At 55.4% G+C, this 27,270-nt stretch overlaps 2 protein-coding genes across 3 annotated transcripts; both read right to left on the reverse strand.

Moving 5' to 3' along the window:
* Window positions 1-1,261: 1,261 nt before the first annotated feature.
* Window positions 1,262-5,536, reverse strand: TAMALIN (trafficking regulator and scaffold protein tamalin). Of its 2 annotated transcripts, none has more exons than XM_075737747.1 (8): window positions 5,363-5,536; window positions 3,724-3,773; window positions 3,007-3,061; window positions 2,557-2,659; window positions 2,380-2,473; window positions 2,238-2,304; window positions 2,094-2,160; window positions 1,262-1,998 (listed from the first exon to the last, which is right to left on the reverse strand). In XM_075737747.1, the coding sequence occupies exons 1-8, from the start codon at window positions 5,501-5,503 to the stop codon at window positions 1,571-1,573; spliced, it is 1,005 nt and encodes a 334-aa protein (XP_075593862.1). In that variant the 5' UTR covers window positions 5,504-5,536; the 3' UTR covers window positions 1,262-1,570. The 2 variants fall into 2 exon arrangements, with proteins under 2 accessions (XP_075593862.1, XP_075593863.1); XM_075737748.1 differs by lacking the exon at window positions 5,363-5,536 and adding an exon at window positions 4,434-5,293.
* A 3,283-nt stretch (window positions 5,537-8,819) lies between these two features.
* On the reverse strand, window positions 8,820-26,253 carry ACVR1B (activin A receptor type 1B). Its single transcript, XM_075737517.1, has 9 exons — window positions 26,058-26,253; window positions 16,957-17,196; window positions 15,038-15,286; window positions 13,546-13,776; window positions 13,010-13,177; window positions 12,281-12,437; window positions 11,643-11,767; window positions 10,856-10,986; window positions 8,820-10,657 (listed from the first exon to the last, which is right to left on the reverse strand). Exons 1-9 carry the CDS (start codon window positions 26,176-26,178, stop codon window positions 10,532-10,534), a joined length of 1,548 nt encoding a protein of 515 aa, XP_075593632.1. The 5' UTR covers window positions 26,179-26,253; the 3' UTR covers window positions 8,820-10,531.
* Between the last annotated feature and the right edge of the window lie 1,017 nt (window positions 26,254-27,270).

The following is a 27,270-nucleotide window of genomic DNA, read 5'->3' on the forward strand; positions in this document are numbered from 1 at the left end:
AGCCGGCGCTGGCTCCCTGCCCCGGGCCTGTATTTGCCGGTAATGCCGGGCTGCTCCGGGACGTTCCCGGCCGTACCCCGCAGCCTGGGCCCCACCGGCGCTGCCCGGTTCAGCCGGTGCCACGAGCGACCCCGGTGTCCGCCCGGCGCCTGCCCAGCCCCGGGCACACGCAGCCTCAGGTCGGGGCTAAAAAAAGCTTCGCGTGGGGTGGCAGCTGCCGCGGGGGGTGGGTGGGGGGGGGTGTCCCGTGACGGCCGTGACGGGGACGGGGTGCCCCGAGCCCGGTGGTGCGCGGGCGGGCGGCGTGAGTGCGGCCCCGTGAGCCAGACCATAAATGTCCAAGCACGGAGCCGTCCTGGAACCGGGACAAGGCAGGAGGGCAGCGGGGAGCTGGCTGGGCCCCACGCACACGTGCGTGCACGTGGCACACGTATGCACACGCAGCGCGCACACGCGTGTGCATACCCCGCTCTGTAGCGCAGAGCACGCGTGTGGACGTGCGGCCCCGCAGCACACGCGTGTGCACCCCACTGCAGGACAGCGCAGCCCCCCCCCCCCCCCCCCGTTTGCAAAATCCCCTGCAGACCCCCCCTCGTGTCCCGGGGGGCTGAGCCACGGCCGGGCACCCCGGGCACCCCTGTGGGGTGCGGGAGCTCGGAGCTGGGGCCCCCTGAACGTGCGGTGCTCCCCGGCCAGGGATGGACCCAAGGCAGAGGGGAAACTGAGGCACAGAGCCCTGCGGAAAAGGGCCGGGGCGCTTCCGTGGAGCGCTTGTGCAAGGCCACCCCCGTGCAAGGCCACCCCCGTGGGTGGGTGGGTGGGGGGCTCTGGGCACCCCAAGGCCTCTGGGTGCCACTTCAGTGGGACTGGGGGGCAGCGGGGCAGGGAGGGGGGGGGACACCCCAGTGCCCGCCCCGCTCCCCGCGGGCACCCCCGGCCCCCGCAGCCGGAAGGGCTCGGGGTGGGACCGGCTTCCCGGCGGCTGCCGCAGGAAGCGGGGCAGGAAGGGCCGGGCCGGGGCCCGCGGCACCGGGGGGCTGCGGCGGGTGCGGGGACGGGGGTGGCCCCGGGAGCCCACGCAGGGTCCAAGGTGACACTGGTCACCCCAAAATGTTTCTGGCCGGCGGCGGGGGGGGGGTGGGTGCACAAAGGGGGGGGCTGCGGCCCGGTGGGCTCCCCCGGCGGACCCCCCCTCACCCGCCAGCCCGTCCCCACGGGGCTCTGCGGGTCCGTGTCCCCCCCACTCACAGCCACACGCCGCTGTACAAACGCTCTGTATTGGCGAGCGCCGGGCGCGCCGGCACGGTACAAAACCGGGGGGGGGCCGGCAGGACCCCCGTGAGCCCGGAGGGACACGCAGCCCCCCCCCACCCCACGGGAGGGGGACACCGATTCCTGAGATGAGCGGAGGCTTCGGGAGCCGCCTCGGGGGGGGGGGGGGGGGCTGAGCCGGGACCCCCGGGGCCGACCCCGAGCTCCTGCCAGCGGCCCCCGGGGGGGGGGGGGGGGGGCACGCAGCCCCTTGCAATAAATAAATAAATAGGGCTGGGGGGGCCGGCGGTGCCCCCCGCTAGAGGTGGCTCTCCTCCTCCTCCAGCGCCCGGTTCAGTCCTGGGATGAACTTGAGCAGCCGCCGGCGGAAGCTGCTGTGCCGGGCCTTGCGGGGGGGGGCTGCCCCCTCCCCGGGGTCCCCGGCCCGGGACCACAGCCGCCCCGCCGCCCCCGCCCCCCCGCCGCACTTGAGGCTGGCGCTGCGGGCCAGGCCCGGCCGGGGGCGCGGCGGGGGGGGCGCGGGACCCCCGCTGTCCCCGTCCTTGTCGTCGTCCTTGTCCCGGTCCAGCGAGTCGGCGGAGGCGAAGAGGCAGGTCTGGTAGAGGGAATCGTCGCTGCCGCAGGCGCTGGCGCGGGGGGAGCCCCCGGGCAGCCCCCCCTCCCCCTGCAGGCACCAGCGGAGCGACTCCAGCGTGTCGTAGATGCTGGGGTCCTTGGCCACCACGCCTGGGGGGGGGACACGGGGGGGGTCAGGGCGGGGTCGAGGGTGCCCCACAGTGCTTCCCCCCCCCCGCCCCAACCTCCCCCCGGCCCCCACTCACCCCGCACCAGCCGCTGCTCCTGCACCATCAGCGAGCGGTACTCCCCCCACTTCTCATAGAGCGTTTGCTGCGGGGAAGCGGAGGGGGATGAGGAGCCCGTGGGGGGGTCCCCAGCCCCACCCCGACCCCCGTCCCCATGCTCACCTTCAGGTACTGCAGCCGGGCCTCCAGCTCGGCCCTCCGGATGGACGTCCCGTAGAGCGTGTCAAGGCTGTGGGGCAGCAGCTGTCAGTGCGGGGGGGTGGGGGCCACCCCACGCCATGACCCCTCACACCCCCCAGCTCACCGGAGCACGTTGCCTGAGCTCTTGATGATCTCCACGATCTCACGGTGCCGGACACCCTCCACGTTCAGCCCATTCACCCCTGTGATCGTGTCCCCTACAGTGGGGGGGGGACGGACAGGCTCAGGGACGCCGGTCCCTGCTGCCGGGACCCCCCCGACCCCCTGGGCATGTGCTCACCGGCCTTGAGTCCCGCCGCCTCGGCCGGGCTCCCGCCGTGCACCCGGCACACGAAGGTGAACATCTCCACGCTGTTCCTGTCCTGGTGGTGCAGCCCGTAGGTCTGAAATGGGGGGGGCCGGTGAGGGGCACGGGGACTCCCCGACCCCCCAAGCAGCAGCCGTGAGGTGACAATTGCAGCATTTAATTGCTGCTGGGCGATGCGGGGCAGCACCCCGGCCCCGGGGGAGGATCTCGCCCCAGATGGCTGCGCCCCAAGCGGGGCCCCCCCGGCTGCCCCCGCCGTCACGGCCGGGGGAGGCTTTGGTAACCAGGCAGCTCCGTCACCGCTAAAAATAAACCCTGGCTCAGCGACAATATAAAAATACCCTCGATGCAAAGCAAGGTGCGGGCTGGAAGGGTGGGGAGCGTGGCGTGGCACGGCATGGCACAGCTTGGCACGGCCCCCACCTGGATCTCGAAGCCGAAGGTCTCTTCTGCCTTCTTCTCCAGCGTCACCACCCTCCTGGGGGACAAGAGGGTCAGGGACAAGGCCGAGCCCCTGGCACTCCCCACCCCGACTCGCCCACCGAGACTTCGGCACTTCTCTAACGAAACGCTGGTTTGGGTTTTCTCTGCGCTGGGCAAGGACGGGACCCCAGGGACAGGGACCCCTGCTCCAGGGACGGGACCCCAGGGATGGGACCCCAGGGACGGGACCCCAGGGACGGGACCCCCGCTCCAGGGACGGGACCCCAGGGATGGGACCCCAGGGACGGGACCCCTGCTCCAGGGATGGGACCCCAGGGATGGGACCCCAGGGACGGGGACCCCTGCTCCAGGGATGGGACCCCAGGGATGGGACCCCAGGGACGGGACCCCCGCTCCAGGGACGGGACCCCAGGCGTGGGACGCCTCCCAGGCTGGCCTTGGCCGGAGCCCTGCAGCCTGTCCCACGGGTGCCAGGCAAGGTCCTCGTGGGTGCCAGGGCCCCCCAGGGAGCTCTGACCCCATCGTTGCTCTCGCCCGCCCCAGGTTCCCCCATAAATCATCCTGTTTCCAGCCCCCACGGGGTATCCAGAGGGCAGCAGGGTCTGGGGTGCTGAGCCCCAACCCGCTGGGACAGGGACCCCAGCCCCTCTCCTGCACGTCCCTCCCTCGTCAGCGGGGCCCGACCCCTGTCCCTACCTGTGCTCCTCTGGGGACTGGCTCGGGGACGCCCACCTGAGCCCTGCACCCTGCGGCAGAGGGAGAGTCGTCAGCGGGGGACGCCGTCCCAGGGCACGTGTCCCCCCACCAGAGACAGCCGAAACGGGGTGTCCCATCTGGACCCCGCTGAACCCCCGGGGAGCACGGTGCCAAGCCAGCACCGAATCAGCACCCGGGTGTACCCACTGCCCCGTGGCCCCCCCCCCGGCCGGCCGGGCATAACGAGGCTTTTATCGGTGCTCAAAGCCACCCTCACATCTGCTCCGTGCTCGCCCCACGCTTTGACGTCAGCCCACGCCGCACCCCACCCCACGCCACGCTCCGGGGGGGGGCCCTGGGCACAGAGGGGCCCTGTTGTGGTCACAAAGTCGGGTTTTTTTCATGCAAAATTCCCCCCCAGCGCAGACAATGTCCCTGTTGTGGAGGGCGCGGAGGCGTGGGCGGGCAGAGGGACCGGCCGGGCACATTGGGACCCTCGCCGCGGGGCAGGAGGTGACAGGGCTGTCCCCAAATGCCCCTCCACGGCTGCTGGGCTCTGGCAGCCCTGGCGCGGTGCGGTGGGCGTCATCGCGAGCTGCGCCTCGAGAGCGGTGCGTGGCCCGTCTCGGTGGCGGCCGGGTGCCACCGGCTCCCTCTGGCCGGTGCCAGGCAGGTGTCACCAGCCCCACGGCCAGCCGGCCCGAACGCACCTGTGGGCGTTTAAGTGTGAACCCACCAGAATTGGGCGCGTTCGCCATAGGGAAAGTTGCCGACTGTCACGTCGGGCCCACGCGTCACCCCAGTGACGGGGAGGTGACGCGGGACGCCCCGGCCCCCTCGGGGACGTCTCCGGTGGTGGCCTCGGCCAGCAAGCGGGAATCAGGCTGCCGCATGTGACTTGGCCCGCGCCAGCACGGCCGCGAGAACCACTTCTGCTCCGGATGTCGGCTCCGCTCTTGCTTCCCTGTCGGCGCTCAGGAAGCGCCACGGGGCCGGGGGGAGCGTCGGGGCGGTGACAGCCCCAGAGCCACGGGAGAGGGGCTTTTCCAGGGGCACGGTGCCGGACAGTCCCGCGTCCCACCAAACCAGACCCCCGGGGTACCTTGTGCCCCGTCCCCCTGCCCTCACTTGGGGGGCTGCGGGGACGCGCCTGTCCCCGGTGGCATGGCACCTACAGCGGGGTGGGGGCCTGTCCCTGCACCCTGAGGGCTGCGGGGCAGGACGCGGGGAGGAACCGGGACAAGACGTGGGGCCTGGGGGGGGTGTGACACACTGGGCACGGGTGGGGGCACAGGGGAGATACTAAGGCAGGACGTGGGGAAGAGCTGGGGCAGGACGTGACACTTGGGGGGACAGGACCGGAGCGGGATGGGGACACGACGGGACCAGGGTGCAGAGATGCTGGGGGGGGGTCACCGGTGCAGGGACGGGATGGGGACACGGGGAAAAGGTTGGGGGGCACCGGGGCAGGACGAGAGCCCAGGAGAAGACGCCGGGGCAGCCCCGCAGGGTGCAGGCACCAGTGGCCGCACGGGACCGGGACACCCCGCTCCTCCGGTCCGTCCCCCCCCCCCCGCCCAGTGCACAAACGGGAAGCTCCCCCCGCCCTCCCCGCGCCCGGGGCTGTCGGCAGCCCTACCTTGCGCACCCGGGGCAGGGTACCGCCGGCGGCCGCCAGCGCCCGGTAGACGTCGGCGGGGCCGGGACGCTCCGGGGCCGCCGCCGCCGCCGCCGCATCCTCCTCCTTCGGCCGGAGCCGCCGCAGCCGCCGCAGGGTCATGGCCGGGCCGCGCCGCCCCGCGCGCCGCTATATCAGCCCTTGGGGGCGGGGCCAGGGCAAGACACGCCTCCCTGGGAGAGGCCACGCCCCTTTCTGGCTCGAACCACGCCCCGTTCGGCTTTAAGCCACGCCCATGTAGCGCTAGGCCACGCCCCCGCAGCCGGCATGGCCCCGCCGGGGCCCGGGTCCTGCGTGGGGTCCCCGTGGGCTCCGGGGAGGGCTGCGGTCCGGGGATGATGCTGCGGGGCAGCAGCGCCCGGGGGGGCGCAGGGTAGGATGTCAGGGGTCGCACCGTGGGGGGAACCGAGGGGGGCCGCAGTGGCCCGGAGAGCACCCCGGGGAGAGCAGGCGGGTGCCCCAGCTTTGCTGCTCCCCAGGGCTGTACCGGAGCCAGACCCCAGCCAAGCACCCGGGGCAGTTTCAGCCCACAGGACACCGTCCCGCCGCCAAAGCCACGCTTGGGATTTAATTCAAGGCAGAAGCCGGAGGCAGGGGCAGACGGAGCCCCGGGCCCGGCTTCCAACGCAGGCGGACGGGAGGATTTAAACTGGTCCTGCGTGAGCTTCGCCCGCGTTGAGGACGGGGACGCGGAGGAAAGAACAATTCCCGGAGGCAGAGGGGGCGGCTGCTGCGGAGACGTCGCGCGGCTCCGGGCAGCCCCTTGCTGCACTGCCCCGGGAGGCAGCAGGAATGTTCCAGCTGGAACTAAGGGTTTTGCCCAGATGTTTATTTAAAATTTGCCAAAAAAAAAATAAAAAAAAAAATCAGTTTGTAACAATCCCTCTGGCGTTACACCCAAGCCACCCGCCCACGGGCTGTCCATGTCCGGGGGTTACCAGGAGGCAAATTGGCTCCCTGCACTGAGCTGCTGCGGCTTGGGAAAGGACTGGCGAGAGCCCACCACCCCCCGTTATCAGGGAGCAAAGAACAACAGCCCATCCCGTTCCCAAAATCCGGCAGCCCAGGTAATGACTTGGCCCTGGGCTGAAGCCATCCCAGACCTGTTTCCCCATCACATTTCCTAAAAGAGGGGGAAAACCAATTTTTGCTCTTTTAAAACAAAACCAGAAGCAGAAACCCATACTGTCCATTCACCGGCTGCCTTCAGTTCCAGGACGGGGTTAGACTTCCTGGGGGGCTGCAGACAAAGCTGGAAACCGAGGGGCGAACCCAGATGGCAGCCCCCCCCCCCACCCCAACGCCATTAGTCTGAGCCCACGGGGGGACCCCAGGCCCCGGCGGATTTTCGCCTTGATCCGCTCACAACGTGCTCATTTACAGGAGGCTCTAATTAATTAGGGAGAATTAGTGGGGGCAGCGTGCGCAGCACCGGTTACCCTCCGAGCAAACAGGATTTCACGGGGATGCCGGGCCCTTTGGGCTAAAATTTATCCTTCTTTGAAGCTGCGGGTCGGTGTGTGCGGAGACGTAGGGGATGCTTGGGGAGCTGCCTGCTGTACCCCCTCCTGCTTCCAACCGCTGTCCCCCAGAGAGGGAGACCCGACTTCAGCTGCTCGTCCCTGCGTGGGTCGGAAATCCCACTCTGCCACATCCTCGTCTCAGCGCTGCGGCGATCAAGGCACGCAGCGGGCGATGGAAGCTGCATCTCCGCTAATAAGGGGAATATTCGATATTAAGATTTGCTGAGCAGGATTCCCAGGGAGAGTTTTAGCTGCGGGTGAATGAGCCCCCCCCGACACTTCTCTGGGGATTGGGGAGCTATAAGCTCTGCCAGCCCTCGCCGCTCAGTTCCTACCCCTCTACGCCACGGCTAACCCTTCGCAGCAAACCGCGAGAGACTCCAACACCTCACGTGAATAAAACAAACTTTTAATAATGTACAGCAGAAATCGACAGCCTTGTTTTATATTAAACAAAAGATTTCCTATATTACATTGTATTTACATTTGCATACTGAAGAGGTAAAGTGTCTAAGTGGCTATTTTACAGTCCATTTCTAATAAAATATACAAAACCAAACAAATAAAAGGGGCAGATAAGTACCAAGAGATCTGTTCTGAAGCCAGCGTACCACTGATTAACCCTGCGCCACGGACGAGAAGCACAAGCTCCGTACCTCTGCCTCTCCCCAGCACCATTTGCCCTCGAGTATCTGACGTCTCCCCTCGTTTTGAGCCGCTGCGGCGACGGTCTCTTGTCCTGAACTGTCTGCAGAGTGGCGTTTTTGCCACAGCTGCTGCAGCCACCTCCGAGCCAGGCACGTTGCAGCCCGGCTCCGAGATTCCTATATTTGCTACCAGTCAGCTAAGTAAGCACTGCACCTCCCTGGCACGTGTTTGCATGAAAGTGCTAGATAAATGCTACATAATCAGCGTTCCCATCTTGGATCCTCCTCGGTTCTGACCACCTTGCGATGGCATCTCTCTACAAACAAGGCTTCTTCTGCAATCCTGCTTATAGGGGATACCCTGCTGTCCTGCCCTCACCCCTTCTAACTTATCCGGTCTGAAACCGCTCCGCTGTCTGCTGTTTGGTTTAGCGCTGAGGCAGATGCATGTGTGGCTACAGTTGGAGGGGCGGGTGAGTGAGTCAGTGCAAGTACGTAGCTGATTTAGTGTCCTCGAGAAGCAGCCTGCGCAGTTAACGGGGACGGGAGACTCGTACGCGGGAACGAGAGCCCGCAGTGCTCGCGGAGGAGCGCACGGCAGACGTACCTACCGGCACGACGGGCTTTCCTATGGCAGTTTATTTCACAGTCGCTAAGACTTCCTCCCCAACCCGCCGGGCCATCGCCAGGGTCCTGTTACAGCAGCTGAAGAGTCTTTAGGGGATCTGTCAAGTGCCCACCAGCTCGGTTTCTAAACGCAGAAGGGTTTGGGTTAAGGGACGTACGGTACTGGAGACACGCGGTAACCTCTGGCTGAGATACGAGTCAGAACAAACCGGGAAGGGGAGGGAAGCTGTACATTCACAAAGCGTACACTCCACGCTGCTCCGTGAACCAAAGCCTGCCAGCCCTCCCACCACAGCTCCGCACCGCCCGACCACCAAACTCCACGGGAGGATGCAAAATGGCTCCAAACACGATGCAAAAAACCCGCACTCCTCACTTTACACAAAGTCACAGACAAGATAGGGAGTCTGGGGGAAGACGGACACACAGACAGATACACAGACAGCAAGAACAGAGTGTTTTTAAAAAAAAAAAAAAAGTTCACCCCGGTGGCCGGAGCAGAGATGAAACCTCACCTTACAGAGCAGGCGCAAGGTTTGAGTAGAAACAGTTCCAGTGTAAATCGAGCTGTGTGCATTTGGTTTTTTTTCTTTTTTTTTTTTTTTGCAGTGATTTCTTTACAAACAAACAGGTCAAGAGGTAATAATTATAGATTGTTTTTCTTCTCTTATAAAGAATTAACAATATTAAAAAAAGTTAAAATCCAGACCCTCCCATAAAATAATAATAAAAAAAAATAATCAAAACCACTCCAGTTAAAAGTTATGGCTTCAGAGTTATCTATCGTAGATACCGACCTAACCACCAAACAACCGGCACTTCCCAGATTGCCTTTACTGCTGCAATCAGCACGACAGACTCGGCCCTCGGCCACTTCCATTTTTGCTAGGCCCAGCTCTAGACAACGGTCAAACCAACTCTACTTCACCCTGATTCGGCATTTAATCAAAAGAAAATTCATGCAGTTCCCCCCACCCCACAAGTTATACACAGCCACTTCCAGATTATGAGATATTTATATATGTATATTAAAAAGATGGGCATCGATTTCCAAACCCGCACCCCACCGTCCGATCCTGCCAAGCACCGAGTGCCCCTCGGGGGGTGCAGAGCACACCCAGGCACCCGAACCCCAGCAGCTCAGGCCCCGGGAAGTCTGCCCCACGCTGCCGAGCACGCTGGCGAGGGTGCCTGGGTGGTGGACTCGGGAATTGCGTTCCTATGAGAAGGGTCTCCTGCATCTCCCCACGGCCTGGTCTCCTTCCAGCCGGGCGCAGTGCCTGCTCTACCTCCGACATGCATCTCAGCTCCGTGGTGTCTCTCCCCTCTCCAGGTCTCTCCTTCTACCCTACCAAGAATTACAAACCCCAGGGGCTCAAGACAAAAAAAACCCAAATGACCTGGATTCCAGGGGTGAAGTCAGTTCCTCATTTGTTTTGTCTTAAAAAAGGGAGGGGGTGGCAGTGAGGCAACCTGATGGGACGTTCCCGCAGCCGGCGTACGGACAGCAAGGCCACAGCACCCATCGGAGAGCTAAGGATCTGGTTTTAAGCAGCCTGTCCAAGCTAGACAATGCTCACTACTCAACAAGGAGAGCACCAGCGCGCACAGCTCAAAAAAAGGGACACTCTAGATTTGCACATGCACAGAAAGCACGAACAGAGATGAGCCACCCTACGGGCAGACACTGCACGTCTACGGAAGGAGATGAACAGGCACAGGGGACACGCGCATCCCGCGCATGCATACACCATTGCGCACACTGACAGCCAGTCAGATTTCTGTTTTCGACTCAGAATTTTTTCAAGCTTAAGAAAAAGGAGGGAAATGGTTTCGTGAAGCTGAAAAACTGTTCAGGCTCAGCCTCTCAGAAGGGAGCACCATTTGTTTAGCAAATGCTTTTTCTGCATTAACGTGCCAGTCCCTGGAAAAATCCTCAGAGTACGGCAAGAAAACCTTCCCTTTCCCTTCCCACTCCCAGCACGTAGCACCCCGGCCTCAAACACTGCCAACGGGTGCGCCGCGCACACTGAACTTTACAGGGATTTCCATTAAAGAAACAAGAGTTATGATCATGGCTGAGATCCCTCAGGTTAAGTCCCTCTCAAGTCTTCACGCTGTCAGGAGGTGATCGTTAAAAGGTTTCTGATTGTTTCATACCCAAGCAGGGAAGAGAGCAATTCAATAGGCTCCATCACCCCACCTAGCAGCCTGTAGGTCACGCTGTCTGGTTGGTAGCAGTAGATTGGGCAGAAACACGAGGTAGGCCTCCATCACACGTCTACTCTAGCATGGCAGCTTTTGTGCAGTTTCCTCCTGCTGGGGCTCAGAGCCTAGATTTTCACATCTTCCTGGACACTGAGCTGTGAGAGGGTTTTCTTAATGCGGAGGGCGGTGAGTCGAGCCGCTCCGTTGGCGTACCAGCACTCTCGCATCATCTTACCCATCACCCGTAGTGCCTAGGCAAGAAACGATGGCAGACGTCAGTGCTCTCCTCTCCCCTGACACCACCTCGGTCTTTACCAGGCTCCTGCTGCCTGGCTGGACGACCACACAGCCCTCCACAACCTCCTAAAACTGGAGCTCAGCTTACGGTACTTACTCTTTACTCACCTTATCGAGGGGGAAGGGGATGTGAAGATGAAAGCAGACCTTACCTCGTAGCTTTGCCACCAGTTCGGGATATTAGGCCTTAATTTCTGATCGCATACGACCTTCCGCATCTCCTCAATAGAAGGATCGGAGGGTACGAGGTCGTAGTACGGAAGTTGATACTCTTCGTGGATACCTGGAAGGCAGAGAAGGGGAAATGCAGTTCCTGGGAGAACGGATCACCGCCACAGTGCTCACCGAAGGCAGACTGATACTGGTTTGGATTACATGACTCATTGCTGAGATGCGTCAACACTTTGCAGTCATTTAGAACAGAAATGAAAAATCTGGGATTTGAGTTCACAAGAAAAATCCAAGGAAATAAAATGCAGCTGCCCAGACTGGAACAGAGTCAGCGTGCTGCAATCAACACCTCCCAGCAGAGGCAGGGTCATCAAATCTCAACCGAGCTGAAGGCAGAAGGACTGTCACACGCACCACGGTGCTGCGCTCCTGCCTGCAGCTGGATGCGCCAAGACACTCATTTATACTTATTCGGGGGGAAGAAAGTCGCCCACCAAATCGGCACCACCACTTCCTTAAAACCCATCCAAAGGAACATCAGCCCCAGTCAGAGCATTAATCCCCACTTCCCTACACGGGCCAGTCTTAGCAGCAGCCGCGGGTCACCTCCGTTAACTCCCTCAGTAGCAACACACATGGACGTATCTTCCCGCAGCCCTGTTCTCCAGGGTCCCCCAAACCTGACCAACACCTGATCAACAGAAACACCAACGCTGGGAAACGCAGGAGCAAGCCACGCCGACGGCACAGGCACACGGAGAGTATTACCTCCTGCATTGCACCTTCGAGCAATCTCCCAGTAGACCAAGCCCAAGGCATAGATATCAGCACATTTAAATGAATCAAAATGCTTCATGTTAATGGTTTCATCCAAGACTTCAGGGGCCATGTATCTGGAGAACAGAAGAGGAACAGCACATTAATTTTGAGAGGGGATTCTCCAGAAGACAGTAAATGGCAAGTTTTCCCATCCAGCACTTCCCAGCAGACAAAAATCTGCTCTGCACAGCCCTAATCAGAACAGAACTGGGCCCCACAGTCTAATAATAGAGTGAACAAAATAACTCAAAAAGAATAGCAAGTTGGGAAAGAGGTAAAAACATCCAAAAGCACATCAGGCTCCAGACAGGAGGCCCCAAAAGGCTTCTGAGAATGCCAAGCTTGTTGTCAAGTATTATACGAGCTCCCTGGTGCCGAGTTTACGTAGCTGGCCTACGCCCCTCAGCTTGACGGCACCTGGAGACAAAGGTGCTGATGTTCCTTCAACCCCAATCCAATGCTGACACGCTGCGAGACGCTTGGAAATGCTTAAGAAAGAATTTCACCAGTGCTCAAACAGCAGCTCAGGCATTTGCTAGTCACACTCCAATGCCTTCGAAGGCTGGCCGAGAACACCGTTCTCCTACCGTTTGGTTCCAACCCTTTGATTTGGTGCAATATCAATCGTATCCGTAACCGAATCATGCCGGACGGCCAGACCAAGGTCAGCAATGGCACACGTGCCATTCTTCTTCACCAAGATGTTCTTGGATTTCAAGTCTCTGTGAGCAATCCCGGGCTTTCCTAACAGAGAAAAATAAAAAGAAGCAGGGGTCAAGGTCTGGTGAAATCTGTTAGTCAAACTGGCGCAGAGGCAGTACCGGATTTCAGGGCGTTAGTTAAATTCTCAGTGTTGCAACACATTTTCCTGTTTGGATACGCTTCAGCGCTGAAGAACAGAGCAGTGCTGACAGCCTACGGTATGCACAGCTCCGCTCGTGCTTCAGAGGCACTGCCGATGCAGTAGCATCCAGAGGCCTCAAGAGGGACGTGAACTCCGCCGTCCCAGGCATCAGATGCGTTGATGTGGACATAAGGAGTTTAGAATTCTGCTGCTGCCTGCGCTAACATCCCACCCAAGCAGCACCAGTTTTAGGATGGGGATGTGAAATGCTGATATAACTCCCAGGAGCCAGCGTAAGGCTAACCCACTTTGCAGCCAGCCAAAGCAATCAGTCTATTTCTAGTCAATACTGACCAGACCAATCCGGGCTGACTCTGCCAGTGTTTTCTGTGCAGCACATCATTCCCCCTCCTCAATGCTGCTTTATTCTCCCGTCGAGAACTTCCAGAATCTTTTCAAACCTTGCTCTTACCCTGAGTACCCACAATCTCCATGTGTAGGTGGGCCAGCCCGCTAGCAGCAGACAGGGCGAGCTTGATCATCCCCTCGATAGTCACTGTGTATCGATTAAGGTAGTCAAAGAGAGATCCGTGCTCGTGGTAATCGGAGACGAGCCACAGCTGAGTCCACGTTCCATTATCTGCAGCAGGAAAGAGACTGTGCTCAGACGGGTGCAACGCAGGGACCGCACACAACCATCGAGCATTTTGCACCCTGTTTGGTACAGGGGAGAGCTGCTCAACAGCCAACATGGGGGCAAATAAGGTAAAGGACTTTAAGATGAAACACGACTTTGTAAGGTACAGCTAATGCACCATCGCGCCTTTCAACAGCAGCAGTAATTTTGCCATCTTTTGGCAAGAAACATTCAAATACGTAGCTATTTGAAAAGCATGCTGACAGTTTTCTTTAACCATTTAACTGTAAATCCAAGTGAAGAAATGCAACTCCCAAGAGCATACTGCATGCTGGTGAAGTCTCTGCTCTCAGGACCGAGGCACTTTTTACCTTTGTTATCCGCAGCAATAAATCCCAGGATGTTCTCATGTCGCAGCATAACAGTTTGATATATTTCTGCTTCCCTAAACCAGGAACGCTCCTCGCGCGAAGAGAAGATTTTTACAGCTACGTCACCTCCACGCCACCTGCCACGCCACACTTCCCCGAAGCGGCCTTTACCAATGATCTCCTGAAGGACAATCGTCCGAGCCACAGTCCGTTGGACAAAAAGCGGCAAACCTACAGACAAGAAATTGGAGGAATGAATGCATGTTGCAGCAAAAGAAACTCCTGAAGCTCCAGAGCGTGAAGTAGAGCACCATCAGACCTAGAAGGTTCTACATTTGGTAACAACCAGCAGCCTAAGCAAGACCCAAGCCAGCAAACGGTGGTAGCTCCTGCGTAGGACGTGCCGTTTGGCTGCTTGGGCAGCATCTGTGTATCACTTTGAAGTAGCTTGCAAACTGCCAACGATCGGGCGCAGAGCGGTTGGGGAACTTCTGCTTTACGGCAGATCAAAGTAACTTTAACCCAAATATGCAAAGAATGGAACTTGCTGAAGACAGACTCTGCTCAAAAGCAGAAAACCCCCAGAATTTCTCTTAAGAAAGGAGTCCTAACATAGCCACCACCTCTTAGTTTACAAACTACGGAGCTCACCTGCTGAGAGCATGTACAGAAGAGATCCCGAAACATTATGCATATAACAGATGTGATGCTGAAGGTTTATTCCCTGGTCAAATACCAGGTTGTTACATTCTCCGCCTCTGTGGATTATCCTACAGTTTCCATCTGCTGCAAAATTCGGGGGTTTTTTTTCGTTTTTTTTTTTTTTTTTTTTTTTTTTTCCTGTTTTACCCTAACTGCTTTCATAGTTATGAATAAAACAATGACTTCCCTATCTATTCTGTGGATGATTTCTTTCAAGTGCTACAGAAGTGAACACTGACCCAAGGATTCTTTGGGATGAAATGGGCTGTGTAAATGCAGTATTTGCATACTGTAAAATTTTCAGCTGCTGGGATCCTTCCCATTTTCCTGCCAGCTTTGATGCAGGTGACATCCTGCATCCTCCTTTGACAGCCAACACCCCACAGGTTAGCAGCTAATGTCTGTTTCCAACCCAAATCCAGTTCCAAGGCTAAATTTGAAATAGATGCAGCCGTTGGAGTTATCCTCTCGCAGAAAAGGAGGGAAGCTACACAAAACTCTTTTTACATGTAAGCAGTTAAGGAGGAGTTGAGCTATTGCTCTCACCTCGCCTAGGCACTGAACACTGACTCGGGGCCGTGGCTACTACAGCATGTACTGCATGACTGAATTTAAAACACACCCTCTACATTACTCATGACAGGGCAACGTGAACAGCTCGACGAGGCAACAGCCTGACGAGGCAAACAGCCTCACAGCCGTGCAAAGCTGTGGCAACCCAGAGCCCAGAACAGACTACTGCATTACAATTACAAGACCTCATTCGTCATTTCCAGTCATATCTTAATACCTGAGCCAGAGCCAGAGGTGGAGAGATCGTAGACTAGATCTTGCAAGGTCTTATCCTTCGACAGGCACATTTCACAAGAGGGGTCTTCCATGTCCAGCCGCTGACGGTTGTGATAGACTCGTTGGTGGTGATGAAAAACAAAGACTACTATGATCATGACAACAAACACAAGGAAGACAGGTCCGGCAATCACCGCCACCAGCTCCACAGGACCCCAGCTCGATGGGGGTTCGTTATCTTTCAGGTGTCCTTGAGAGGAAAGGGACAAGAAAAAACAGACACTTTTAGAAAATTATCACTCCTTCACAAGCATTTTTTAAGGACTTTCTTCTTGTGTTTTAATTATCCTCTCAGAGTCTAGACAATTTTAGCCTGCTGTTCCAGGATGGTAGAGGACACATCAAATAACAGTGTTAACACAGGACTGATCAAGTCATCAGGCTGGCAAACTACGGCTAAAACCCCCGAAAGAGGATGGTACATCAATTGTGGAATCAGGGATTATGGCACTTGCTATTTAAAAGAGGACAGGAGCCTGTTCTGGGCTGAATTTGCTAGAACGGCCTGCATTTTACCTTCCACTTGAACTCTCCAAGAGGGAGAAAAAACCACCAGTCATAAGGATTAATCTCTTCTGCTTTCCCCTTCCCCCTGCAACAATCAGTGAAGACTCGTACCTGAAGACAACAATTATTTGTTTTTCTGAGAACAGATAAAACTTTCCCACTGCCCCCAAGGAACATGGATACTGCAGTCTTCATATGACCCACTAAATAACAGCCCAAAACAGAGAGTAATGAGGTATGAGGAAGTACGGCATGCCCTTTCTGTCCCAGGAATTAGAAAGAAGCAGACATTTCCCACACCCTCACTCAAAGGCAGGGCTGCTTCCTCTTCATGAATTCGGAATTTGGGCACCCCTCCACCCCACACACTTTACTCTGAAGCTGCTGCAATGTTCCCATATTGATGGCTCATCACTGAAAAGATGTGCAGTCCTAGGAGAAGGAAAGAAACCCTATCTGATAAAAGGCAGGCTAAAGCACAACTCAGTGCCAGAAAAGGGATCCAAGCTGTGCCCAGGGAACATGCATCGTCCTCAGACCACTGCAGGCACAGAGATCACAGAATCATAGAACGGTTTGGGTTGGAAGGGACCTCAAAGATCATCTAGTTCCAACCCCCCCTGCCATTGGCAAGGACACCCTCCACTAGACCAGGCTGCCCAAAAATAAAATTACATATATATTTTTATTAACAGTAATTTTGTAATAATCCCCGAGGCCCAGACCTCCGTGTCTCGGTGCAGGGCAGAACGGTGAGGAACCCCCTGGGCCCCTGCGGTGGGGTCACCGTTGTCACTGCTCTGAAGCTCACCCACCTGCCCCACCCGTAGGTACTGGCTAACGAAGACCCTTGCCTCATTAGCAATGATTTTCCTCCCCTCTATCTAAGGGAATTTATGGAACCGTGGGTGAAGCTGGAGCTCGGGGCTTTGCCGGATCACTCATGCAGCAGAAGCTTATGTTTAGCTGCAGGTGAACATTGCTGCTGCTGCTTTCAGGATACCAGCAGCAGGGCTGATAAGGTGAGAGGAGTCTCATAGTACAGAGCTACTGAGTGCAGGTGGAGAAAAAAACTCCAAACTTTGGAAGCTTCTCCTGCCCTAAAGTACAACCTCATCATCTGGTGACATTTTGTCGGCCACAGGGGAGTTCAAGCAACTTCACATTTTAATTTGAAGTAGTTTGTTATTATTTCCACTTTACAGATCAAGGAAATAAACCTAGTGCTCAAATTCACACAACAACCTAAGGGAAGAGTGAAACCAAGGCCAAGAACTCCTTATTCCCAATCCCAAACAGACAGCTTCTCTCCTCCCCACTTCAAACAGACCATTTATTTAGCTCTCTACTCACCACTGGGAACCATTAAATCAATTTTGTTGCAAAAATCAGAGTAGCAGCAGTGAGTATTACGCAGATCTTCTGAACTCAGACAATAGAAGGGTTTCCCAGCAGGAATCAATTTTGCTTCAGGAATGCAGGTCCGAACGTGATGTTTAACACCATCCAGGTTGAAGACTGAGACCATGCACGCACCGTCCGTTTCACATGTGGAGTTTGCTTGTTTGCAGTCGGAGCACAGACATGTCAAAGCTGCAGAAATCAGAACACGACCACCTCCTTAAAACCCACCCGAGACCAAATGCTCAAACTAGAGAAAACTTTCTTCTTTCAATTTCCCATTTCAGAGGGAACGGGCCATTCTCAGGCTCAGGAATTAGATTTTAGGAACAGAACAAGTCACACTCGGTACTTCAGACCTGCAAGAGCCCAATTTAAACACAAAATACAGTGCTGAAATAGAGGAGCCTTTCCAGAAGATGACTGTCCACACAGCCCTTCTTCCTGCCCCTGCTGCAACCGCTAACAGGGATGACCCAAGCCATCCCTGCAAACTAGGCTAGGTTTTACCGAGATCCACTCCCAACCCAATCTAGGGTCTGAACTCAAATTGAAAACAACTACTCAAACAGACAGACACGATTTTACCCAAACTCGCTGTCCAGGCTTCCTCAGTTACACCAAAGACGAGCTGCCCATCATGGGTCAGCGAGGGATGACCACCCCAGCTCACGGGAGACAAGAAGCAGTTGGCAGATGCCAAAACAAAACCAATTCAAAGCAACTACACAAGCCAAGCATGCTGCACTCAACCAGATCAGTCACTTATTTAGTAACTGCTTTCCTGATCCGAGACACTACCTTGGGTCAAATAAATTCCTGGCTTTTTGCCTGCTCTACATGAAGATTATTTGGGTAAAGAGCGAAGGAGAAACTCCAAGGCAGATTCCCACATTTTTCCGCCTCCCAGCTGTCATTGTGCTTTTCTCAAGCTGGCTGAAAAACTGTAAGCAAATCCCCAGGCATCGCCATCCTTGGGAACAAAGAGCGAATACAACAATGTCAAGAAGAAGGGTGGGGCTTGTTTAGCAGCGCGCAGTATTTTCTTCAGCTTTCATCAGATCTTTCAGCCTCCCCGGAGGGATTCAGAAACATGTACTTACCCGCTGCAGAAATGGTCTTACAGGTAGAGAGAGTTTGAAGAAGTGTTTTAAAAGATACAAGTGCCACAGTTAACTCTCCCCAGTCCGACAGCTAAATCCTCCACATCTGCCTCTACCCTTTCGGTTTAAAGACACAAACGAAAGTCACTGTCAACACCTGCGTGCGTGTGTCCGCCACCTTCCCGCGGGCAAGGGAAACGCTGAGCCCTCAGTCATACCATCTCTGGCAACCAGCAGACTGAAGGAGCATCAGCCTTCAAGGATATTCACGGCGCTGGAAGAGCCTCTTGCTCCCAGCCAGCACACGGTCCAAAGTGCAGCGGAGTTATGCTGCTGGGGGCATGTCACCTTGAGCTTAACGAAAAACAAGCAGGTCCTGCTCAACTTCAGGGTTTGTTTAGGAGGAAGACACCCATTATCCCTTATCTCCAGTGTCCTAGGAAAATCAGTTAGGCTAATTGCATTACTACTCACTTAATTCTCTCTGGACACTGTGCTCTTCGCTTCCTAGCTGTTGCTGTGAGCTGCTTAACAGCTCCAAGGTGGGCTGCAGTATTTCAGACAGGCTAAGCGCAGATGCTGGTGAGTTTTGAACCAACAGATTAAAACTGCAGAAGCACCAAACAGCCAGTAAAACACAGAAAAGCTGTTAAGTGAGACATCTTTAAAAAGCACCGTGAGCAAACGTAGCTTACTACTTACTATGTGCTTAGCACAGGCCAAGGAAAAGGGACATAAAATAGAAAATGGACAGGGAAGACTCCGAGACTGAATCATATTGAGAGCACCATACGCATGGATTACATGGCTTTTAAGGGGAAACTTTATAACGAAAGGGAAAAAAACAACCACTAATGTTCAACTTGACAAACAGCTCCAAGTGCAGTGTTTTCCAGTGGTCAGCAGTGCACAGAAAAGACGATTCTGAAAAATATGCACACTTGGGGGAACAAAAGTTGGTTATAATGGAGTTTTTATGAAAACATGAGAAAGGGAAGAGCAGCCAGGGCACATTCCTACCTTCAAGTACGCTTAAAAGGAAATAGTGCTTTAAAGCATCTCCTTTATTACTTTATCAAAAACTCAAGGTACAAATTAAAAACATTTAAACCACACACATTTCACCATGCAGGCTCTTTTCAACTTGATTTAGATACAGCAAAACTGAACTTTGATCCTGTTAGATTCATTTCTAAGCTCAAATCCAAGATTTCGGCTATGGCAGTTTTGCTTCCAGAAGCTCAGAAGTAAACAAAACACTTCAATGCACTAATAAAACTGGTTTTGTAAACTTACTGAAGTATCTGGCCTGAAACTAAGCATCCCTTTGAGAGGGAAAGCAGAGGAGCTGGTTGTATCTGCTCAGTTTCATTTGTAGGATTAAAAAAAAAAAAAAAAAAAAGAAATCAGTTTACCTGCAAGGTATGATACCAGAGCCCCAGCGTACAGGCACAGAGTCAGAAGATCCTTATCTGTTCTGTGCAGAAAGCAGAAGTTTCCTGCTAAGGAGGGGCATGCCCCACAGAGCACGGCCTCATTTCACCTCCTGGTGATGTCAGCTGATACGTTCCCCCTTGGAGACAACTGCTCTTTTTCAAGAGCAATTCTTACGTTTGGCATGGCCAAAACCCCTATGGTAAGGAGAGCTGCATGAACAAAGAAAACTAAGCCTTCAGCACATGGATGTACTTCTGCTACTCCTTTCACGAGAGACCCTCAAGGGACTTTCTAGATACTCCAATCCATAACCTCCAGGCTGCCGGAGATTTTGGAAAAGATGGTCAGATCCGTGGGTAGAAGCTGGAGTCCAGCTCCAGCCTCCCTCGTGCTGCCATGAGTTGACTCTTTTGTTTGTTTGTTTTTAAATGAAAAAGCCCAGGATACACATCCACCATCACTACAGCCGTGCTCCTCCCTAACCCTCACCTACTGCCAGCATTGCAGCAAGAAGGGCCCTGCTCCCGCAGGCACCGGCTGTGCCAGGGAGGAAAGGCCTGTCTGCACCCGGGCTCGTCGGGAACCGGGCAGCTTCCAGCAGAGAGGAGAATTACGAGTCCAGCATTTCAAGTTTGATTAACCAGAAGGGAAAATTCTTCTTGTATCAGTAACACCAGAAGCCAGGAAAAAGTAACTGTTGTTTTCCCCTTGGGTGGGGGTCAGAAAATGGACAGGTACACAGAGCCCCTCGCCAGGCATCTCTCGGTTGCTCCTGAGAACAGCCAGGGACGCCCGGGCGAAGCAAAAGGAGACAGGAGTGAATAAAAGCATTTTTCATGCCAAACAGCATTCTTTTTATGCAGGAAGAAAAGCTCCTGTGGAACAAAACATATAATCTACTTAATAAAAGAAAGTGACTGGGCTGAGGAAAATAGATGGGGCAAAGGAAAACAAAAGAGCAGTTCACGAGTTGCCCTCTCGCAGAACGCCTGGGGATGAGTCTGCATGGAAGGTGCTACAGAAGTTGGCAGCAGAATCTGCTCTATCTGCTCCGCACACTCTTTCTGACATTCTGCTCTGAGACAAACCCAACCCTTTAAAGAAGCTGTTTAAACAAGCCTAGCACTAAGCTGCAGATCCTCAGAATGAAAGCTTTGTTCTCACTCAAGAGATGGATCAGGTTGGTATTTACGTTGAAGCAAACCCTCACTGCGACTTAATCCAAGGCAGAGCGCAGGCGGTCGTGACATCAGTTGCAGGAGCGAGCCAGCCCGGTGCCGGTCCTCACCGCTCTTCCTAAAAACCGGAGCGGTCAGTCGGCACTGCCAAAAAGACAAACTCTCCCTGATCCTCGCCTAACGCAGCCCAGGGCTCGGCTGCTGGGCCAGATACTCCTCCGAGCAACCGCTCTGAGCCCAAGAGGTGCTTCTGCTCCCTGCGAGGCACCCAGCAAGGCTCACGGCTTGGTTACGGGCAGCAGCAGGATGGCTCCCGGCAGGAACCTGGGGCATGGAGGTGTTAGTATCCCTTTGCATTAGCTACAGCAGAGAGGAAAACAAGGGAAGGCCCTCTTGTACCAAATTCCCCCATTAAAGGTGACGCGTATTTACAAAATGAATCCAAACAAACAGGCGGGGGTCCCTGGATTAGAGCTCTAGGCTCCAGGGAAACCAAAATATTAAGCTCTGACAGTCAAAGAACATTTCATTTTTTTTTTTCTTCCCCAGCAACTATCTGAGCTCATTTTGCACATATTTATTCTCGCACAGGATTGCATGTGTCAAGATGTCTATGCAGCTAGACAGGGGAAAGTTTCACAGCAAAATCTAATGTAATGGTGTTAACCACCTCTTGAAATACATTTTCCAAAATCTCCTGAAGCGGTGCTATGCAAGATGACATTTTCTCAGGGCAAAACACTACCTGATCAAGATGTATTAAGATAATTAACCTGAAGATGATCATTGGTAAAATTGCCAATAACCACCCACGTATTTACCAGATAAACAGATTTTTGCAGAGATTGTAAGCTGCTGTTCTTTTTCAACAGTTTGAATCGAGGCTGGAAGAACAATGATTCCCCTGACTTCTGAGCCTTTATAAGGCTCTGGAACAGGAGCTGCAATTTATTATGTCTCTGTACAGCACCTAACTTAATGAGACCCAATCTGGTAGTGATGTTTTAATGCTGCTGCAGCATAATGTTAGCAAGAGAAATGGAAAACAATTGGGTTTGTACCTCTGCTGTTTCTTTAGATGCTATTATAATGAAGAGGGACATGTGTAAACATGCTTGGAAGAAAGAAATACCTTTCAGTGTTTCACTATATGCTGTGCTGAAATAAAGAAAGAATAACCTTTATCACAGAGTGTTTTGCCCAAGAGCAGGCTAGGAATAAAATCCATTCCCTTGTGGCAAGGGAGCAGAGGTCTGTTCCAAGAGTCCCTCGCTCAACCGTGCCACCCCAAGAACGGCGCTTCAAGAAAACAACCAGGGCTTCATTTTCAAAAAGCCATCCAATGAAGACTTTAAAAGCAAACAAAGATTTACTTTCCATTATATTCACCTCGATTCTTCTGCTGCCTGGGGTCAACAACTGGGATCCCGACAGCCCTCTCTGGGATACGCCCGCCTCGTACAGCGCACCAGTATCTTCTCCAAGCCCCAGAGCCAGCTCACCTACACCCACAGCCTCCAAAATCACGTGCAAGGCCACTTCTGGATGCTCGCACTGTCCCTGTTTTCTTACAAAAAGGAGCTGAAGAAATGAGTACAGATCTGCTCTTCTGTAGATACAGTGCCACCACCTCGAATATCTTTCCCACGTTTTGCTGGCCCATCAACTTCTCCTCCTACTTTCGGATCTCAACGTCTCTTTTGCTCCTTGCTGGTGCTTATGAAATCTACTGACCCACTGCTGCTAAATCTAACAGAGTTAAAATTAGCTGCAAAGTACCATGAAAAAAGCGCTTTCACGCAAGTCATCCAGAAACTAAAAATTATACTAGGATATTTAAAGTTGGAAACAAGAGTCCCAACTTTTTCAAGCTGGCTGCAGTCCCCTGGCACAGGTTGAGCCTGACATGAACACATCATGGCTGACTAGAAAACATATACTAAATGAAAAAAAAAAAAAAAAAAAAAGGGCAGGAAGAATGTGCTTTCACCTTTAAAGCAAAGAACTTTCCCTGCATCTACTCAAGCAACACAAAAGGAGAGCTTCCAAATGAATTTTAAATAAGCAAATTGACAGGAGTCTCATCATTAATAGGTTAATTAGAAGAAGCCTTGACATTTCTGCTGCTGTTGCTCTTCAAGTCAGAAAACAGACATATGGCTCTGAACTCCCTCTCCAGGTCTGACACCTATTTTGTGTTTTAACTTGTTAGGAAACCAGTTTAGGAGCCACCCATACCATACCAATACTGTGGAAGAAAATCCGGCAAACCAGCCGCATGGCAAGGCAGATACATGGGTCGTTACTGGTGGTTTTCAAGACTTAAATCCGACGCTGTGCGTTCTCGGGCAATCGGCACATGCTTTCCGGAACACCAAGTTGTTTAATGCGTAGCCTATATTCCGACATCCAGCAGCCCGCAGGTTACTTCCACAAAGCCCGCAGAAAGCAGCAAGCACTAGAAAACCAAGCCTTTGTCGAGGGGCTTTAACGCACAGTGAAGTCTGCTTTTCTGACGAAAAAAGAAATATATGGGTCCACAATCAATGAGAAGGGAGGCTGGAAAGCCAGTGGCTGAAATAACGAGGACAAAAGAGGTCTCCCACCCCATAGTCGCTCACACACGACTCTACAAGCTCAGCACCAGCGAACGTTTCATCCCTGTAATACCATCGCAGCTTTCCTCCCTCGAGACAAGCAATTCCTCCTTGGTCTGCTCAGATAACCGCGCTGGCTGTGCGGTGGAGAACATATTTCCACTGGTCAACACCCAGTGAACTTTGCCTGCTGTTAAGAGAATTGACGTTTTACTTCACTACTTTCGCAATAGCGATTTCCGGCGCATCCACTACTGGCAGCGGACAGCGTACCCAGGGAAAAAAAATCCAAGCTGTCTGGCCAAGGAGCTGAAGGAGTTCAAGAATGCTTGTTGGACACTGTTTTTAATTTCCAGTTAGAGAAGTCTTTCTTGGAAAGTTGTAAGATATAACTTATGGACCACGCGGAGTTTGCCTGATTTAACCGGGTAAGTATTTTAAGCAGGTGTTAATAATAAAATCTGTTGGCCCAAGACTGCTCCCCATGGTATTCTTTTGCTTTATTTCAAGCACGCAAACAAAGCCTACCTACAACCGCCCTGTAACCATCGCTGTAGAGGCACCTTTTTTTTTTTCCTTCCCTTTTCCTTTTTTTTTAAAGGAAGGAGTGTGGGGGGGTTGTTTTCTACTCTATTTACCGACGCACACAGAGGTTCACAGCTCCCAAGCACTGCAGAAATTAGGATGATTTTCCAGCCTACCCTGAAATAAGCAGCTGTTAAGATCTCTGGTATAAAGCACAATTGTAAGGGCAGCCCTGGCTGGCTGAGGAGGCACGCCGAGCGTGCATCATGGCTGCTCAAGCAGCAAACTATTCACCGGGTTCAAGTCCCTGTTCCCTGCCACCCTGCTCCCAGCTCCACAAACGCAGCTCCCTCATACCTTTGAAGCCAGGCTGAGCTCACACCTTTTACCGGACAGCACAAACAAAAACGTACAGCGCGTACAGAGCGGAAACAATAGCCAGCCATGCAGAGCCCAGTATCAAAGGCACTGATAGTCAGCCGAGTTTCCAGGAGATCCGCACAGTCAATTGGCCCTTTCCTGTTTATTTATTGTTTTTTTAATAAACACTAGCTGTAATAAAATGCTACAACGCAAAGTGAAAGTCTGAGAGCAGATGTGCTATGAGTCTCATTAGGTCCTGCTTTGCCACTTGTCACAGAAAAGCTGAAACACCTTCCTAAGGCTGGATTTTACTTCAGGTTAAAACAAAGCCCAGACACTCTCCCCTAAAGCACGTTTGTATTGCCGGATTCAACAGGACTCACAAATACACCCCTAACCTACCGCCCTAGTGGGGTTTAAAGCCATTTTCTGTAGCTAACAAGTCCAGATCTGCACGCACAAAGTTATTACCATCTGACAGGCGGTTGGTAATACATAACATGAACGGCGAGAGGATTGGGGAGGAGGAGAAGAATGTTTCAGCGTGGTTCCTGTTGGAACAGGTACCTGCGTTACACAAGCAGCGATCGCCCCCGATAGCCACAGCAAGACGGACCGTGCCGAGAAGCCTCGGATGGTGGAAAGGCCACTGCCACCGGCCTGTCCTCTGTCCCCATCAACAGATGCTCAGAGATGCTTCAGGCCCATCCAGCTCTGGGGAAAAGGGCCAATCTCTTTAAAAGTGAGCTGATACCTCTCGCTCTTCCCCCAGGGCTTGTACCCTCTCAGGTAATGAAAAAGGATGCCACAGAACAAACAACCCAAACAAAGAGTTTTCCCTCACCTCCCTCCAAACAAATATTTACAGTTGTTACAATCCAGAGGCACAGCGTTTTAGAAAGGTTTCTTTAAAAAAACCCAAACCACTGATTCCAAGAGGCACACGCTGCAACCCCTGGTGCACGGGTGGCTGCCGAAGACCCCTCGGCCGGGTCCACAGGTCAAGGACGGGAAGAGGCCACAAACTCCTGAGGTCGGACCAAGGTTCAGCAACAACATGGTGGCACTTCCCACCCGGGGCTGATCCGTGCTCCCAGCCCCACACGACACCCCGGGTGACCCACACATCCAGGCCCCCAACACACACAGACACCCCCCCACCCCCCAGTTCTTCCTCACTCCGGGAAAAGCCCACACATCTCGGTTCCCGTCGGTATCTCCTCAAGACAGGCCGGAACGCTCCCGGTTCTCTTCCCAGCCAAAGCCAAGGCGACCGTGTGCCCCCTCGGAGCAGCCCCCGCCCCGGGGGCTCGGTGCTGCCCAACCCTACACGAGCCCCCGACGCCTCAGAGACCACCCCACCTCCCAGGAACCCCCCACCCGCGGATCCCCCCCACCCCGAAACACCCTCCCCTGCCCCGCGGCTCCCCCTGCCCACAGCCCCCCCCAGGGCCGCCTGCCGCACCCCCACCCCCTCGGGGGCACCCCCTTCCCCCCGCCCCGATCCCCCCTAAAACCTCACCGGCGGCCTCAGCCCCCCCGGGCCCACCCCGACACCCCCCCCTCCCCCGCTTCCCTCAGCCCCCCGCATCGCCTCCCCCCCTCGATTCCCCTCATCGATCCCCGGTTCTCCTCACGATCCCCCCCCCGGTTCTCCTCACGATTCCCCCCCCCGGTTCTCCTCACGATCCCCTCCCGCCACCCCCCGGTTCTCCTCACGATTCCCCCCCCCGGTTCTCCTCACGATCCCCCCCCCATCCCCCGGTTCTCCTCACGGCGCCGGGCGGGGGCGGGGCGGCGCGCCGCCATGTTGTGCCCGGTGCGGGCCGGGCCCGGGGGCCGCCACTCACCGTGGGCTCCGCCGAGAGCCCCGGCCAGGAGCAGGGCGAGCAGCACGGCGGCAGCGGGAGGCGGCGGCGGGGGGCGGCGGGGGCGGCGGGCGCGGGGCGGCAGCGGGGGGCGGGCGGCCATGGCGAGCGCCGCGGCCTCGGTACCGAGCGGCCGCCAGCGCCTGCGGGAGGGGCGAGCGCCGGCGCGCGGCCTGGGGGGCGGGGCAAGCCTTAAAGGGGACGGCCCACGCCGCGCGTCTTAAAGGGGAGGGTCCGCCAGGGGAGGGTCGGCCGACAAGGAGCTAGGCTGGGGTGTGCGGGGTTGGGGTGCGTGTGTAGATGTGTGTGTGTGTGCACGTGTGTGTAGATGTGTGTGTGCACGTGTGTGTAGGCACGCGCAGGCAGTGTGCAGGTGTGCGTGTACGGCTGCGTGCTGCCGGGAGGGTGCGTGCAGCGTGCACGCGTGGGGGGGTGCACGCAGCGGCTCTGTGTGTGCACGTGTGTGCACGTGTGTGTGTGCGAGTGTGTGCATGTGTGTGCGTGTGTGTGTGCACGTCTGCTCTGTGTGTGCGTGCGTGTGTGCATGTGTGTGTGTGCACGTCTGCTCTGTGTGTGTGTGCGTGTGTGCATGTGTGTGTGTGCACGTCTGCTCTGTGTGTGTGTGCGTGTGCACCGTGACCCGTGCAGGGCATGAGCAGCGTGCCCTCCTGCAGCGTGTGAGCAGTGGGTGTGCACAGTGTGTGTGAGCAGTGGGTGTGCACAGTGTGTGTGAGCAGCGTGCAGGCAGTGCAGGCAGTGCAGGCAGTGCAGGCAGGGGGCTGTGAGCTGCAGGCCTGGGGCAGCTGGTGCACGGGGGTCCTGAGCCGTGGCCGGGCACCCCAAGCTCAGCCCCGCATGCCCCCCCCCCCCCCCCAGGACCAGCCGCTGCCCTTGGCTGACCAGTTTGTCCCAGTCTGTAACTGGAAAGGCCGATGTCCCGCAGGGGCTGAACCCCCCTGACGCTCACCAGCTCCCCTTTCATCCCGGGGGGGGCTTTGCCCTCGCCCCCGGAGCACCGGGGGTCTTCCCCGCTGCCCGACGGGGAAGGTTTGGCAGCCGTTAAGCGATAAAATAGCTTTACGCTTTATTAAATATATTAAATCTTAATAATTAAATAATTATGGAGTAGGGTGCGAAGCTGATTCTGCTGAACGGTCCGGATCCGTGGGGTGGCTTTTGGGATGGCAGCGAGCGG

Source organism: Balearica regulorum, chromosome 29, assembly GCF_011004875.1.
Source record: "Balearica regulorum gibbericeps isolate bBalReg1 chromosome 29, bBalReg1.pri, whole genome shotgun sequence".
Classification (NCBI taxonomy): Eukaryota; Metazoa; Chordata; class Aves; order Gruiformes; family Gruidae; genus Balearica; species Balearica regulorum.

Coding starts and splice junctions, on each gene's coding strand:
- ACVR1B (XM_075737517.1), bottom strand. CDS start 26,178: ATGGCCGCCCGCCCCCCGCTGCCGCCCCGCGCCCGCCGCCCCCGCCGC. Junction 11,768..12,280: donor CAAAGGGTTGGAACCAAACG/GTAGGAGAACGG, acceptor TCTGTTCTCCAG/ATACATGGCCCCTGAAGTCT. Junction 10,658..10,855: donor ACTGGTGGCAAAGCTACGAG/GTAAGGTCTGCT, acceptor TTTCTTGCCTAG/GCACTACGGGTGATGGGTAA.
- TAMALIN (XM_075737747.1), bottom strand. CDS start 5,503: ATGACCCTGCGGCGGCTGCGGCGGCTCCGGCCGAAGGAGGAGGATGCG. Junction 3,774..5,362: donor CCCTGCCCCGGGTGCGCAAG/GTAGGGCTGCCG, acceptor CCTCTGCCGCAG/GGTGCAGGGCTCAGGTGGGC. Junction 3,062..3,723: donor CAGTCCCCAGAGGAGCACAG/GTAGGGACAGGG, acceptor CTTGTCCCCCAG/GAGGGTGGTGACGCTGGAGA.